The 15402-nt window shown below is 38.4% G+C and overlaps 1 protein-coding gene across 1 annotated transcript in view; it reads left to right on the top strand.

The window, feature by feature from the left end:
* wdr18 (WD repeat domain 18) overlaps nucleotides 1-15402 on the top strand; it is a 141844-nt gene that overhangs the window by 26955 nt on the left and 99487 nt on the right. Inside the window, exon 4 of the mRNA XM_079845075.1 lies at nucleotides 13401-13542. Within this exon, the coding sequence (XP_079701201.1) occupies nucleotides 13401-13542 (142 nt within the window). The remainder of the gene's footprint in view (nucleotides 1-13400; nucleotides 13543-15402) is intronic.

The raw sequence follows: 15402 nt of genomic DNA, 5'->3' as shown, positions 1-15402 counted from the left end.
TCACCCATTAAAAAAAAAAAAAAAAATCATCAGAACATAGGAGAGTCTGCAGGCAGAAAGAGAATGTGACAGATCTCGTAATTAAACGAGAACCAACATTGGCTTGGCTTTTCGGAGATGGCGAGAACTGAGGGATTTTAAATGTTGTAAAATCGAAGATGCTGTTTTTATTACTCAACAGCTGAATAAGTTATTGTATTGAATAGATAAATTGCCATCTGTAGCTTTCTTACAGAGTTAATTGTAAAGCATTATCTGTTGCGAAGGGTCATTTCATTATGGGTTGTTTATATTGTTCCTACTTTCAAGGAAGTACGACATCTAATAATGGGTATAGCTATAGTAACGTCTTCAGCTTGTCAGCTTGAGATCCTTTCAATCTAAACTGGTTATATATCTTAAGCCTAGTAGTGAATGTTTTATGAGCAGTAGGATAATCTCACTCTTTCTCTTTTACTTATGAAAAAGAACCATATTCATCCACAGAGTCACGTAGAGCCGAAGCACAACCAAAACAATGTTCTTCCTCAAAGTGCACGCAGTTTTGTTTTTTAACCGCTAGATGGCCAAACATTACATAGTGTACCTAAATGCTTAAGTTATACAATGTTAGAACCCTTGCGTGTTAGTGGATATTTGTCTAGGAGGAAACGGAAGTATAACATTAAAATAAGTGTATGTGTATCTTAAAAGAAAGGTAGGCCAATAAAAGAAAAGCATTTAGGCAAAACTCTGAAGTGTACAGTTACAAAGTCAAGTCACCTTTATTTATATAGCACTTTTTACGATACAGATTGTTTCAGAGCAGCTTTACAGTGATAACAGGAAAATAATACAACAAAAGTCAAGGGCCATTTCTCCTCTGGCCAACGAACGAACATTGCATGATTATGATTCAGGCAGCATTACAAGTCAGATTAGATCGGAACATTCAGAATATTTGTCCAGTTCCATCTAGTTGAAGATCGGAGTCATCATGCCGGAGACAGGTTTGTTGAGGATCCAGTGCCACTGGCTGTCGTGTCTAGTTGACACAATCTCTGCAGACACTTCAGGGCTGCATTGTGTCTAGGTGCATGTCCACCATCTGATCTGGATACGGCCCGGATCCGGCTGACCACAGTACACCTTGGTATAATTAGAGAGACTAATATTAGCGTAGATGCCATTCTTCTTATGATTTAAACGAGAACATTGGGTGTTATGAGATATATCCAGCTGCAGGCCCGCAGCACCGCAGTTTCTTTTGTTAAATAGAAGCTGTTTTCACATGGATTTTGATCGGATCGATGTCTACAATATTTAACAACAATACTTTTAAATAAAGACACTTTTATGTTCTGCATTACACAGTAGTTTACAAACACAGTAGTTTATACTTCATGGAAACTATACACTACAACTATACACCGTTTTTATTTAAAGGTCCTGTTCTTCGTGATCCCATTTTTCAAACTTTAGTTAGTGTGTAATGTTGCTGTTAGAGCATTTATAATACCTGTAAAATTATAAAGCTCAAAGTTCAATGCCAAGCGAGATATTTTATTTAACAGAAGTTCCCTTTCAAAGCCTACAGCGAACGGCTGGTTAGGACTACATCCTGGTACTTCCTGCTTTAATTACGTCAGTAGAGCAGTATGTCGACTAACCTCCGCCCACAAGAACGTGCGAAAAAGGGGGCGTGGTCTTGTTGCTCCCGCGTGGAGAAGAGGAAGTGTTGTGTTCGGTTGCGTTCGTATAGTTTGTTTGTTGCCATGTCGTCGAGACGCTGTTATTTTCATCCCGGAGTCAAGTCACCTTTGTTTGGCTTTCCCAGGGACGCTGTACTTAGAGATCATTGAGCGCATGCATCCCCGTTATGGTGAGAGGCGTGACCTTTCCGGTAACGTGCGCTCTGCGTGTGCTAAGCTGCTGTCCAATCACAACACGGGAACCGCTGGCACAATCAGAAATCGTTACATATTTCTGAAGGAGGGACTTCATAGAACAGGGAAATCTTTCAAGCCGTTTTGAGGACAGTGAAAACAGCAGTATACAGATAAGTAAATTGTGTGAAAAATACTGTGTTTTTTTACACGCGAAACATGAACACATGTTATATTGCACACTGTAAACACAATCAAAGCTTCAAAAAAACACGAAAAACGGGACCTTTAAAAAAATGTTAATAAATGTGTAACATGTTGTAAAGTGTTTCCCATTTGACTGTATATTCAATCATATTATTACATTCATGTTCATGTTGTTACAAATAATACTTAGACACAGAGAATGTGACATTTCAAATTTTCAAATGTCAAATAAAAATAGCTATTTAATACAAGGCCTTGAACAAGTCAAACGGGTTTCTCTAAAAGAAAACAAATAGGACATTAATAAAATATTTCTAAAATAATATTTTTTAAAAAGTATTTGAACGGCACATAATAAAAACAAAAACAAAATAAAATCCAAAACCTTTACTCTTAAGCCCATATCATGACATTTCTGCAGAAATCTCTGTCTTTTCATCTCTGAAAACAAAACGAATGTTTTGTTAATTAATAATTATTTAATATTAAGGCCGATAATATCTTTTGACAAATGCAAAACAAGCTTTAATGATAAAACGTGAACATATTCAATATTTGTTCACCACATCATGACAGAAATGTCACACACAACTCATATTCTCCTCATGCTTCTGTTGACGTCTCATTGGCTTAAATGCATGTTTCACTTGTTCAAGGATATGAATAGAAAAGTAACTTTATTTAAAAGTATTGTTGTTAAATATTGTAGACATCGTTCCGATTAAAATCCATGTGAAAACAGCTTGCATTTAACAAATAGAAAATAACGCGAATGGTTAGCACTGTTCACTTCCAGTTCTGTGGATGCGGTTCTGAAACTGCGATGCTGCGGGCCTGCAGCTGGATACTATTGATTGTTATAGGAAGTGTTCCCGGTTTCGGCTGACCTAATTAATGCAGCCTAAAACAATCATTTAACTGATTTGAATAATATAAATTGATAATGTTCTATGTGTATGCCATAGTAAAGAGATGTGTTTTTAGCCTAGATTTAAACTGACAGAGTGTGTCTGCTTCCCGAACAATGCTTGGAAGACTGTTCCAAAGTTTAGGTGCTTAATGGGAAAAGGACCGACCGTCTGCAGTTGATTTTGATATTCTAGGTATTATCAATTTTGAGATTGCAAAAGACTTTAAGGAGTATAATGTGTTAAGAGCTCGCTCAAGTACTGGGGAGCTGAACCATTTAGTGCTTTGTAAGTAATAAGCAAGATTTTAAAATATATGATGTTTAATAGGGAACCAGCGCAGTGTTGACAGAAGCGGGCTAAGATGGTCATACTTCCTGGTTCTAGTAAGAACTCTAGACGCTTCGTTTTGGACCAGCTGGAGTTTGTTAATTAATCTTGCAGGGCAACCACCCAGTAGAGCATTACGATAATGTAGCCTTGAGGTCATGAACGCATAAACTAACTGTTCAGCATTTTACCTTCAGAGCATATGTCGTACTTTAGATATATTTTTAAGATGGAAGAATGCGGTTTTACAGATGCTAGTAACGTGGCTCTCAAATGAAGTATTGGTATCACAAAGGTGAAAAGGAAAAACAATATTTACAAAATGAAAAAAATAACAATACAACAACAAGGTGGGAATGCGAGCTTGAGAGGTGCAAAATAAAATAAATAAATAAAATAAAACCTAGCTAACTAGGTTTTATCAGCTAAACTAAATATCAAAAAGAAAATGTAGGAAAGTCTTCAGCATAAAAACTGCAAGCATACACTTTACAACCACAATGCTAACAAAGAACGTTTCAGTCAAATAACAAACACACTGTATACAAAACCATGCTAATAATGAATGTACAAACAGTAACAAGCAACAGCAAACAAGCAAAAAGCATAATGAGTGGTACAGAGGAAATATGGGTATTTAAACAGGGGGTCGTGAGGTGTTTGGCAGCGTGAACTGGGGTGTCATCGTCCTTGATGAAGAATGACAGGATCCAATGGAATCTGAAACGCACAAAACAGATTACCCACACATACACATATACAACACGCCTTCCTCCGTATAGCGTACGTAACACCACATTAGAACATTTGTGATTGGCTGGAAACCATATTGTTTAATAGCAGACCAATAATATGTTAGCATACATTCATATACAAACATATAGTCATACTCATATACAGAGGATTACTGTGGTGGACAATATGGTTACGCATTAAAATATAATCACCCGCTGTCTCTTGAGGATGGTGAGATCAGATCTCTGTGAGGGTTGTGTTTTGGGGTGTGGGTTAGGACGTTAGGGGAGACATTTTCTACAGTATAAAAATCATTATGTCTATGGAATGTCCCCATAAAACATTAAAAGCCTGTGTGTGTGTGTGTGTGTGTGTCTGATAGCCATGTCTTTCCATACACTACCATCAATCAGATAATGAGTGCTTTGGCCAATAGTTCACACTAATTATTTCTCTGTAGATGATTTCAGTTAAGCTGTATTTATACCTGCTGGTTTATTTTAATGGCTTCTAGTCACATACTTCACAGTTTTAATGAAAAACCTTTGGGAAGTTATTCTGTCCTGCAGTGTGATTCCATATTTAATATTTATAAAATAAAAAAAAATATTATTTTCTAATTATGCATATTCGTTTAGAAAAGTGAATATTTGTGTTTATAAAGGTTGTACTGCAATTGCAACAATTAAAACGAATTTGTGAAGTCAAAAATAGGGCTGGGCTTCGTTTTTAACCGCATGTGCACGATGGTGCTGAGTGTATTAACACACCCATTTTCTGATAGCTTCCAATTCCTCACACACTCACACCACTCGAACCTTCCGTTGGATAATCTTTCATAAATTTCGGAAAGGTTGAAGCAAATTAAAATGACATTGCACAGGATATGCGCTGTGACTGTGAGAAACGCACACTTTGACAGTTATGTCAAGACTTAAGGGATTAAACAGACAGGACAAACCACATCTTATAATTCAAAAAAGATCGGAGCATCAGTGTGAATGTATTTTGTTAGATCTCCCACGGTTTATGATTCGGCCTTAGCCAAAAACTGGTCAATACATTTTTTAAATAATACATTTTAACATAAAATCTTTATAATTATTGTTGTGATGTGTTTGTATGTTTTACTATTGTGTTTGTTTACAGTTCTTGACACTACAATAAATCCTGTTGAGACACATTTTTTTTTTTTTTAAATGTAATTAATAAGGCAAGTAGTAGGGCAAATTCTTCTTACAGAAATAAAAATATTCCTCACAATAATTTGATTCACTTTTTTTGGGGGGATAAAATACATGTTCTTGTCAGGCTTTCTGAAATTTCCCCAGATATATCCACTATCTTGGGGTTGCTTCCACGTCATGGCCAGTAGATGGCAGTGTGGGTGTTTTCAATGTATTACAACAGGTGCAGATGGTGAAATAAATCTAGATAAACAACCATACATCTCCACTTTGTTTCAAAATGGCTTTAAGAACATCTCAACCAGAGTAATTAGGATATAAAACATGTGGAAAATGACTTTCAAACATCTAAAACATGCAGCTCTCCTTCCTGTAACCTCAGGTGTTTATTTTCACTTCTTTCAGATGTTGTGGCAATTCAACTTTCAAGCTGTCTGTGTTCAGCCAATCTGTCCATCTCTATTATGCTGCGCTGCATATTGTTATCGATCTGAAAAAAGCATACTTTTGAAGCGGAAGCGGTGAGGCTGATAAGCACAGACATTCACCTCAAAGCTCTCTGAGCATTATCAATAATGAGGGAAGCCCAAACTTGTGTTATGTTTTGGAAGACTTGCTGTTTTAGGCTTCCTGCTGTATTTTACTGACCTAACTGCTGGTTTTGTACTGAAGGTTAGAGGAGAAGACCAGGTTTTTTTTTTTTTTACGATGACAGGCACGCAGGAATCCTAAATGAAAGTCCAGAGGACGTCATGTTTGTTTGATGGCATTAGCTAAGGTAAACTAGGCCCATGGGCTGCAATATATTAAAGAAGAAGGCAAGAGAGACCCGCACAGCCATCAAACCAGGATGAATAATTCAGTGTCTGTCTCTGAGTTTTGAAAGGAGATGACGTGCATCTATTATTCTGTATCTGTATCGCTCGACAGTATAACCTCTCAGCCATCACCATAATCAACATTCCCTGACCCTCACGTGCTGCTGAGAGGTCCAGACATGCGGTGTGAGTTTACTGCGCTATGTTTCGCCTATTGAGCTGCCTATCTAGATGGCATTTTAAATCCCACAAATGCAAAGAACGTTTTTGAATGAGCCTTTGATGACTAAATACTAATTTATTCCGACATACAGTAAAAATGCAATCCATACACAGTGACTTGAGTATACCCTTTTCTATGTTGAGTTGATTTTATTTCTGAATTAAAATTCACTTATTTTAAAGGGGTTTAAACTGCAGGTCGATACAACTCTCCAGATATCAAAATGAAGAAAAAGCCTCTTATTAAAGGGGAATTAATAAGATTTTCTTTTCAAGAGTTTAACTAGTTAAGTAGTTCTTTTATTATTCAAAGTCACGTCTTTTAATCAGATAATTTGACCTTTTTATGACACGGCAAGGTTGTAAAATGCCATTCAGTGATGTCATTGTTAACTAAAATGGTAACGCTTTACAATAAGGTTTCATTAGTTAATTTGAAATTATGACATTACATTTAAAACTTTTCTTAAAAAATGATATATAAGTTTTCCAAAATATGAAACAAATATGAATATAATTTATAAGAACTTGCATGCTTTCTTTCTTTTTTTTATCGTGGCCACTCTTAAATGTCATTGACCCAACTATCTGGGAAGAGCTTCTCCCACTCAATGGCAGTTGTTCAGCTGGCTCATGCACCTCCGGAACTACATGACTTCATTTGGATCACGTTTTGTTGTTTGATGGAGACATTCATGTGTATTCTTAGCAACACAGGTCAAGGCTCTTATTGATTCCTTAAGGCCGCGTTGTCACCAGCTTAATCGTGTTTGCCCGTAAATGTCGCCCCTGTTTTGCACTCAGGTTTCTGCTGTAAGTTGAATTGTGCCATTCGTGTTGACTGTGACCTTGCTGCTCAGCGAACAACGGCAAGTGCAGCGCAGCATGAAGAATGAAGTGCTGTAAAGAACGAGGGGAATCTAAAGTGTGAGGGGGGACATGGGCTCACCGACAGATGCAGGACAGGGCTTAAACTGATTGCAGTGGTCACAACTTCTCCCTGTTTTTTTTTCAGTTTTTACAAGCTTTTATGTCAACCCAAAGTCACAACAGAGTGTCTTACATCTTTGTTTTCATTAGATTGTTTTTGTCTATATTGCCCATGTATAATACACTATATTGCCGAAGGTTTTGGGACGTCCGCCTTTACATGCACATGAACTTGACAACACATGATCCCATTCTTAATCCGTAGGGTTTAATATGTAGTTGCCCCACTCTTTGCAGCTATAACAGCTAAAACTCTTCTGGGAAGGCTTTCCACAAGGTTTAGGGGTGTGTTTATGGGAATTTTTGACCATTCTTATAGAAGCGCATTTGTGAGGTCAGGAACTGATGTTGGACGAAGAGGCCTGGCTTGCAGTCTCTGCTCTAATTGAGGTCAGGACTCTGTGCAGGCCAGTCAGGTTCCTCCACACCAAACTCACTCATCCATGTCTTTATGGACCTTGCTTTGTGCACTGGTGCGCAGTCATGTTGGGCCACCCCCTAACTGTTCCCACAAAGTTGGGAGCATGGAATTGTCCAAAATATATTGGTATGCTCATGCTGAAGCATTAAGTGTTCCTTTTACTGGAACTAAGGGGCCACGCCCAACCCCTGAAAAACAACCTACCACTTTGTGGCTGAGTTGCTGTTGTTCCTAATTGCTTCCACTCTGTTAATACCACTAACAGTTGACTGTGGAATATTTAGAAGTGAAGGAATTTCACGAATGGACTTACTGCACAGGTAGGTATCACAGTACCACGCTTGAATTCACTGAGCTCCTGAGAGCAACCCATTCTTTTACAAATGTTTGTAGAAGCAGTCTGCTTGCCTAGGTGCTTGGTTTTATACACCTGTGGCAAGTGGAAGTGATTGGAACACATGGATTCAATGATTTGGAGGGGTGTCCCAATACTTTTGGCAATATAGTGTACACTCACCTAAAGGATTATTAGGAACACCTGTTCAATTTCTCATTAATGCAATTATCCAATCAACCAATCACATGGCAGTTGCTTCAATGCATTTAGGGGTGTGGTCCTGGTCAAGACAATCTCCTGAACTCCAAACTGAATGTCAGAATGGGAAAGAAAGGTGATTTAAGCAATTTTGAGCGTGGCATGGTTGTTGGTGCCAGACGGGCCGGTCTGAGTATTTCACAATCTGCTCAGTTACTGGGATTTTCACGTACAACCATTTCTAGGGTTTACAAAGAATGGTGTGAAAAGGGATAAACATCCAGTATGCAGCAGTCCTGTGGGCGAAAATGCCTTGTTGATGCTAGAGGTCAGAGGAGAATGGGCCGACTGATTCAAGCTGATAGAAGAGCAACTTTGACTGAAATAACCACTCGTTACAACCGAGGTATGCAGCAAAGCATTTGTGAAGCCACAACACATACAACCTTGAGGCGGATGGGCTACAGCAGCAGAAGACCCCACTGGGTACCCCTCATCTCCACTACAAATAGGAAAAAGAGGCTACAATTTGCACTAGCTCACCAAAATTGGACAGTTGAAGACTGGAAAAATGTTGCCTGGTCTGATGAGTCTCGATTTCTGTTGAGACATTCAGATGGTAGAGTCAGAATTTGGCGTAAACAGAATGAGAACATGGATCCATCATGCCTTGTTACCACTGTGGTGGTGGTGGTGTAATGGTGTGGGGGATGTTTTCTTGGCACACTTTAGGCCCCTTAGTGCCAATTGGGCATCATTTAAATGCTACGGCCTACCTGAGCATTGTTTTTGCCCATGTCCATCCCTTTATGACCACCATGTACCCATCCTCTGATGGCTACTTCCAGCAGGATAATGCACCATGGCACAAAGCTCGAATCATTTCAAATTGGTTTCTTGAACATGACAGTGAGTTCACTGTACTAAAATGGCCCCCACAGTCACCAGATCTCAACCCAATAGAGCATCTTTGGGATGTGGTGGAACTGCCTTTAAAATGTCCACCTCCACTCCATTTATTATCCTAAATTAGATGCACCTGTTTGAGGTCGTTAGCTGCATAAAGACACCTGTCCACCCCATACAATCAGTAAGAATCCAACTACTAACATGGCCAAGACCAAAGAGCTGTCCAAAGACACTAGAGACAAAATTGTACACCTCCACAAGGCTGGAAAGGGCTACGGGGAAATTGTCAAGCAGCTTGGGGAAAAAAGGTCCACTGTTGGAGCAATCATTAGAAAATGGAAGAAGCTAAACATGACTGTAAATCTCCCTCTGAATGGGGCTCCATGCAAGATCTCACCTCATGGGGTCTCAATGATCCTAAGAAAGGTGAGAAATCAGCCCAGAACTACACGGGAGGAGCTGGTCAATGACCTGAAAAGAGCTGGGACCACCGTTTCCAAGGTTACTGTTGGTAATACACTAAGACGTCATGGTTTGAAATCATGCATTGCACGGAAGTTTCCCCTACTTAAACCAGCACATGTCCAGGCCCGTCTTAAGTTTGCCAATGACCATTTGGATGATCCAGAGGAGTCATGGGAGAAAGTCATGTGGTCAGATGAGACCAAAATAGAGACGGAGCGGAACATGGAAAATTAAGTTTGTCAGGGCCTTAAAGGATTAGTTCACTTTTAAATAAACTTTTGCTGATAATTTACTCACCCCCATGTCATCCAAGATGCCCATGTCTTTCTTTCTGCAGTCGAAAAGAAATTAAGATTTTTAAGCTGTTGTACGCACGTGGTGCGCGGATGTCCGCGGGCCCTCCTGATGATGACAGCTGACAAATTGTTACATGTACAGTGCGAGAAGTATACTTTGGGCTTTAGACTGCTTTTATAGCTCACATGAAATCAGTGGAAGTGAGCTGTGGATAGAATGAAACATTGACACTCACTCTGGAAAATGAAACCCAATTAATGCAAATCTAACATTCAGTACAGATCTGAAATTATCCAACCTCTCTCGCATAAAAACGCAGATGTGTATCACAGATGTTGTTTAAGACAGGTCGGCCCCTGAGCTTACCCAGCAGTGCTGCGTCATGCAGTGGTGTTGACAGAATGGGGTTCAATTCTGTCTCATCTCACTTTATCTGTCCTTTTCTTTCCATCTGGATCTCCTTCTCTTCTCTGCATCTCGCCCATTCAATCATGGTTTTCTTTAAGCTAATCATTTGACCAGATATATTCAACAGTCATTAGCAGTACATTGTACATTCTAACAAGTTCAGTTTACTGAAAGAAATGCTTGCCTTATTTTGCAAAGGAAACTTGAAGGCAAAATGGAAGTTAGATAAATAATCAGCTAAAAGTAAAGAAAGCAAACTCTTCCTGCATATTGGATTATTAGACACTCAAAAATAATCTACAATACCGAATAGAAAATAAGAAGCAAAAATCATCAAATAACCAGCTCTATATGTTTGGGTTTCTGAACTAGTAAACTTGCTTAGTAGCTCACCTGGTACAGCATTGCACTTGCGATGCAGAGCGCTTGGGTATGAGTCTCATGAAACACGATACTTGCTAAAATAGCATGGGTGCTCCAGCAAATGTGTTTTTTTTTATCTCACATTTGCTGTTGTTAACACTCTTGGGTAGTTTTAGTGTAGGCGGTACATTATTGTCAAACGTTATAGAGCATTAACCTTTTAGGGCAGCTCACCGGACATTTAATTTCTGTACTCCTGTAATATAGTCAACAACCAAAGTGATAAAACATTGCCAGATTCACGTTCATCTCTTTTGGATAAAAGTGAACACTCTTTTAGCGACACTCACTGGACTTTTCACTTTGAACGTGCAAGACACAACATAATATCAATTTGCAGAAATGTCGCCACAGATGAGATTTCTAATGAGCCTGGGTTGCATTATTATTATTATTTTTTTATTAACATTGCTGACTCATAACAATGTTTCGTTAAATATTGTAATTTTAGTTAAAAGCATGAATGTCATTTTATGTATGCTAATTAATTTCTCCAGAGGCTGACAAATAAAATCATGATATAAATAACAAATAGTTGAAAGTAATTATAATCCTATAAGGACACACTGAAGCTTGAGTCGCCATTGGCTAGTACATTTTTTACTCGCCAGGGCTTTTTACATTGAATGCAAGAACAATGCAAATGAAACAATTATATATAAAATATAAATATAAAGTGTAAATTTCAAACATAATGAAATACAAGTAAACAGACTGTAATAAAATAAGAACAAGCAATCAAACTACAAGCAATAGCACAAATAAACACAATAGAACAATGATACAAATTAAATAGTGCTTTTCAGGTTTTTCAGGTAGATCAAACCGATTAGGTAGAGATAAAATAAAATAAATGAAGTAAAATAATCAATTGTAAAATAACGCTGGTTACGTCCAAGGACGTATTCACATTTCGTATTCACATTTTTGTTTCTGTTACAGAATGTTATTGGAGGGTTTCTCTCTCTCTCTCTCTCTCTCTCTCTCTCTCTCTCTCTCTCTCTCTCTCTCTCTCTCTCTCTCTCTCTCTCTCTCTCTCTCTCTCTCTCTCTCTCTCTCTCTCTCTCTCTCTCTCTCTCTCTCTCTCTCTCTCTCTCTCTCTCTCTCTGTGTGTGTTTTTAGTGTTAACGAGTTGATTTCAGTTAAAATCAGTTAAGAGTTTTTGGGTAATGTAGGGTGGAGGATACCCATTACTTTTCTCCTGTTTAATGGTTAGTTAGGGAGTGAGGGAAGTTATCTGTTTTTTTTTTTTTTTTTTCTTTCTTTAATGTAGATCATTTAATGCTTATTCCCTGTTAGGTAGAGGTATTTTTGTTTTCTTTTGTTTGGGCCCTCCTCCCGAGGTAATGTTTGTTTTTCTTTTGTTTTTGGGTTCATTTGTAAAAATGTTGCTTTATTTCGTATTTGATTTCAATATAATTTTGATCACTGCTTAAAGGTGAAAATAAAAGGCAGAAACGCTATTTCAAATTGAAAGTTGTTTGATTATTTGTTGCTCTGGGTCTGGAGCGCTGGAGCTCCTCAGTCTCTCCACTTTCTTTATTGTTCGTCGGTCCCTATTTACCCCTAGACTAAAGGGGAAGACGGAACACGCTGCATAGTCTTCACTGTATAAATTAAATACAGATTAAATTTTTAAAGTTACAAAAGTTACTCAGTCAAGAGCTGAGTTACTCAGTTTTTTTGCAGTCTTTTTGCTTAATTAACATTAAATCCAATGCACCCAATACACTGATACTGCACACACACATGCATTGTCTTTCTCGACTTTTTACATTCACTTAAGAAATAACTGACTAGGATACTCCTCAAAGCGGGCATTTTGACAATTTTGTGTGAAATTGTACATTCAGGCGCAAGAAAAGTCAGACTAGTCTGCAACTGATGATTAATTTTATAGCCGAATAATCTGTCGATTATTTAAAAAAAATATTTTTCTGGCTGATGTTTCTGGGCACAGCGTGCATACGCGACTAATCGATAGTCAAATTAGTTGCTGACTTTTTATGATGATGCAGCACTGGCTCAATCGGGACAATGACAGTTCTGTCAACTCTTGGCCAGTCCTTATTGTCGAGCCCTGCATTTAGATCTAGCGTGTCAATTCTCTTTACACAGCGTTGGTATCTTTTCCTCTCATGTTGAGTGTGTGAGAGAAAGCGACAGAGGCCGCTCTCAGCCAAGCGACTTTGCATAAAGCTTTATGCAAAGTCGCTTGGCTGAGAGCGGCCTCAGCAGGCAATTATATCTACTCTAAATGTATTTTATTGCCTCTAACTCAATCACAGGCGAGTGAAATCGTACAATTTACTAGCCACTGGCTAATTAGAGAGATAATTTTTAGAAGGTTGCCTAGCATGAAATTTAGTTGCATATGCGAGTGATTTACTTGCATTGTACAGAGTTGTTATAAACTAGTACTTGCAAGGTCACAGCACAAGCTTGCGAGGTCATTGATGTTTGTATAGAGAGTTTGAGTATCAATCTTTTTATTACACTTACACCCAGTATATCATATTTTAATATTTCACATTCATCAATTTTTAATGAACTCATCATCACACACATAATGCGGTAGGATTGATGACACTCATAATTAATTATTGTTGTCCTGAGCATGTCATTTATAATAAAGACTTCATAATGGCGAGTTAATAAAAGATGGTGTATTGTGTTTCAGTGTTGTTCAGCTGGATTCATCTCGCACACCAGAACCTCGTCACATTCTTTCCCGCCACTCCCTCCCCATCACCGACATCCAATGTGGCCTGATGGGACCACAAGCCCGTGTTGCCACCGCATCACTGGACCAAACGGTTAAGGTTAGTAAAATGTATGCACTGTGCCCCAACATAGTTGGAGATGTTTAATACATCTGTTTGAGCTTTCCTATAGCTCAAACAGTAGAGTGTGGCGCTAGCAACGCCAAGGTCATGGGTTCGATTCCCAGGGAAAGCAAGAATTGACAAGAATGTAAAAAATGTGTACTTTGAATGCAATGTAAGTCGCTTTGGATAAAAGCGTCTGCCAAATGCACAAATGTAAATGTAAATGTAAATGTTTGATTCTTTTTTTGCCCAAATAACATTTACTGTAAATGTAAATCTCCACATCTTTATAGTCTGCATGTGCGCACTCACTCATCTGTGTTTTTCCGATGCCATCTCCCAACATTTGTTTCATATGGGAAGCCCGTTTTCTTGTGTAGAAGACTAATTTAATATGCTGATGTCTTCATCGGTTCTGTTCAGTTTTTGAAAAATCACTTGAAAAGCATAAATATTTATGAATTCATATTTCTCTGCCATACGCACCTAAAGCGATCTCACTTGTAATCCAGTTTGTAGCTTATTTAACTTGCTAAACTGTCATAATGACATCAAGAAATCGGGTCATGAATGGGGTACTTGGCTTGATGATGTGCTGTCTTTTCTTCCTTGTTTTATGTGGGAAGATGCTCTTAAAATAATGTTTGCTGTGATGAGACCTTGGATTGTCATTCAGGGGAAGTTTGCATCCCATTTGCGTTTGTTCTCTGTTGATGTGCACTTTTTATATACCTTGTTAGGCATTTCCAAGCATCCTGTCTTCCAGCTAAAACGCTTAAAGGGTGTAATTTTGTTTTAAACGTACAATAATGCATGCGTCACCTTCCTCAAGTTCAAAACTTTGCTGAAATTTGATTTTCCTGCTAATGAATATGACAGTAAGGGTCAGTAAGTGTCTGGGCAAACTGCAAACTGCCCAGCTAACTGCATAAGCAGGAAGAAGCAGTTCCTGTGGTGCTGATCACTGCTTAGAGCTGTTTCTCCTGGATGGCTTCAGGCAACAAGGTTGATTTGTCTGAGAAGACTTTGTGATGATCAATGCCAGAGAGAATGATGTCCCTGAGGGAGGGCTGGAGCCCAGTTTGATGGACAGTATGGGCAAGAACATACTGTTCCACCTGCTCTATAAACAATACTTTTGACATAGAGATCCATACAATATTAGATGCATCTGATCGTTCACACAATTTTAAACCTGTCCTATGGTCAATTGATAGTTAATAGGCTGATAAATATACAAATCAAGTCAATTTAAAACATTACATTATTGCGGCAGATGAGTAAATAATTAAATAGACATTACAAAAACTACTTTTCTAAAATATATTTGTTCCATTTCAGTTAACTTAATCACTGGGCTACAGTCCATGGTAATTCACTTTGCAGTCGAGTTTGCCAGTCCTAGATAGACACATTTTGTACATATGTTTGTTTTTTTACAATTGTTCTATGTACGTATGTATCATCAGATGAACTTCTTTGGCAGCTGCTTCTTGGGTTGCTGTTTATTTTGTGTCTTGCTCCATGCCAGCATATTAAAATACTGTAAAAACATTATGTCCGGGTAAGCCTCAGAAAGGGCTTAGATTAAGCCAGGATTGGGCCTTAGTTAAATTAGGACATTTAAGAGGCTTTTATAAACATGCCTTAGAAAAAAAACATTACTGGTGTGTAGTGCTGGGCGGTATACCGGTTCATACCGAATACTGTATTTATTTTTGTTATGATATGAATTTTGATGAGACCGCAATACGAAATACGCCACGTTCAGAACGTTGGTTAAGTGACATATACCGATATGTCACTTAACCAACGTTCTGAACGCGGCGCAGCGTCACTGTTCAAGGGGTCCCG

Source organism: Gobio gobio (assembly GCF_949357685.1).
Source record: "Gobio gobio genome assembly, chromosome: 19".
NCBI lineage: Eukaryota > Metazoa > Chordata > Actinopteri > Cypriniformes > Gobionidae > Gobio > Gobio gobio.
This window is presented reverse-complemented; position numbering and strand designations above follow the sequence as displayed.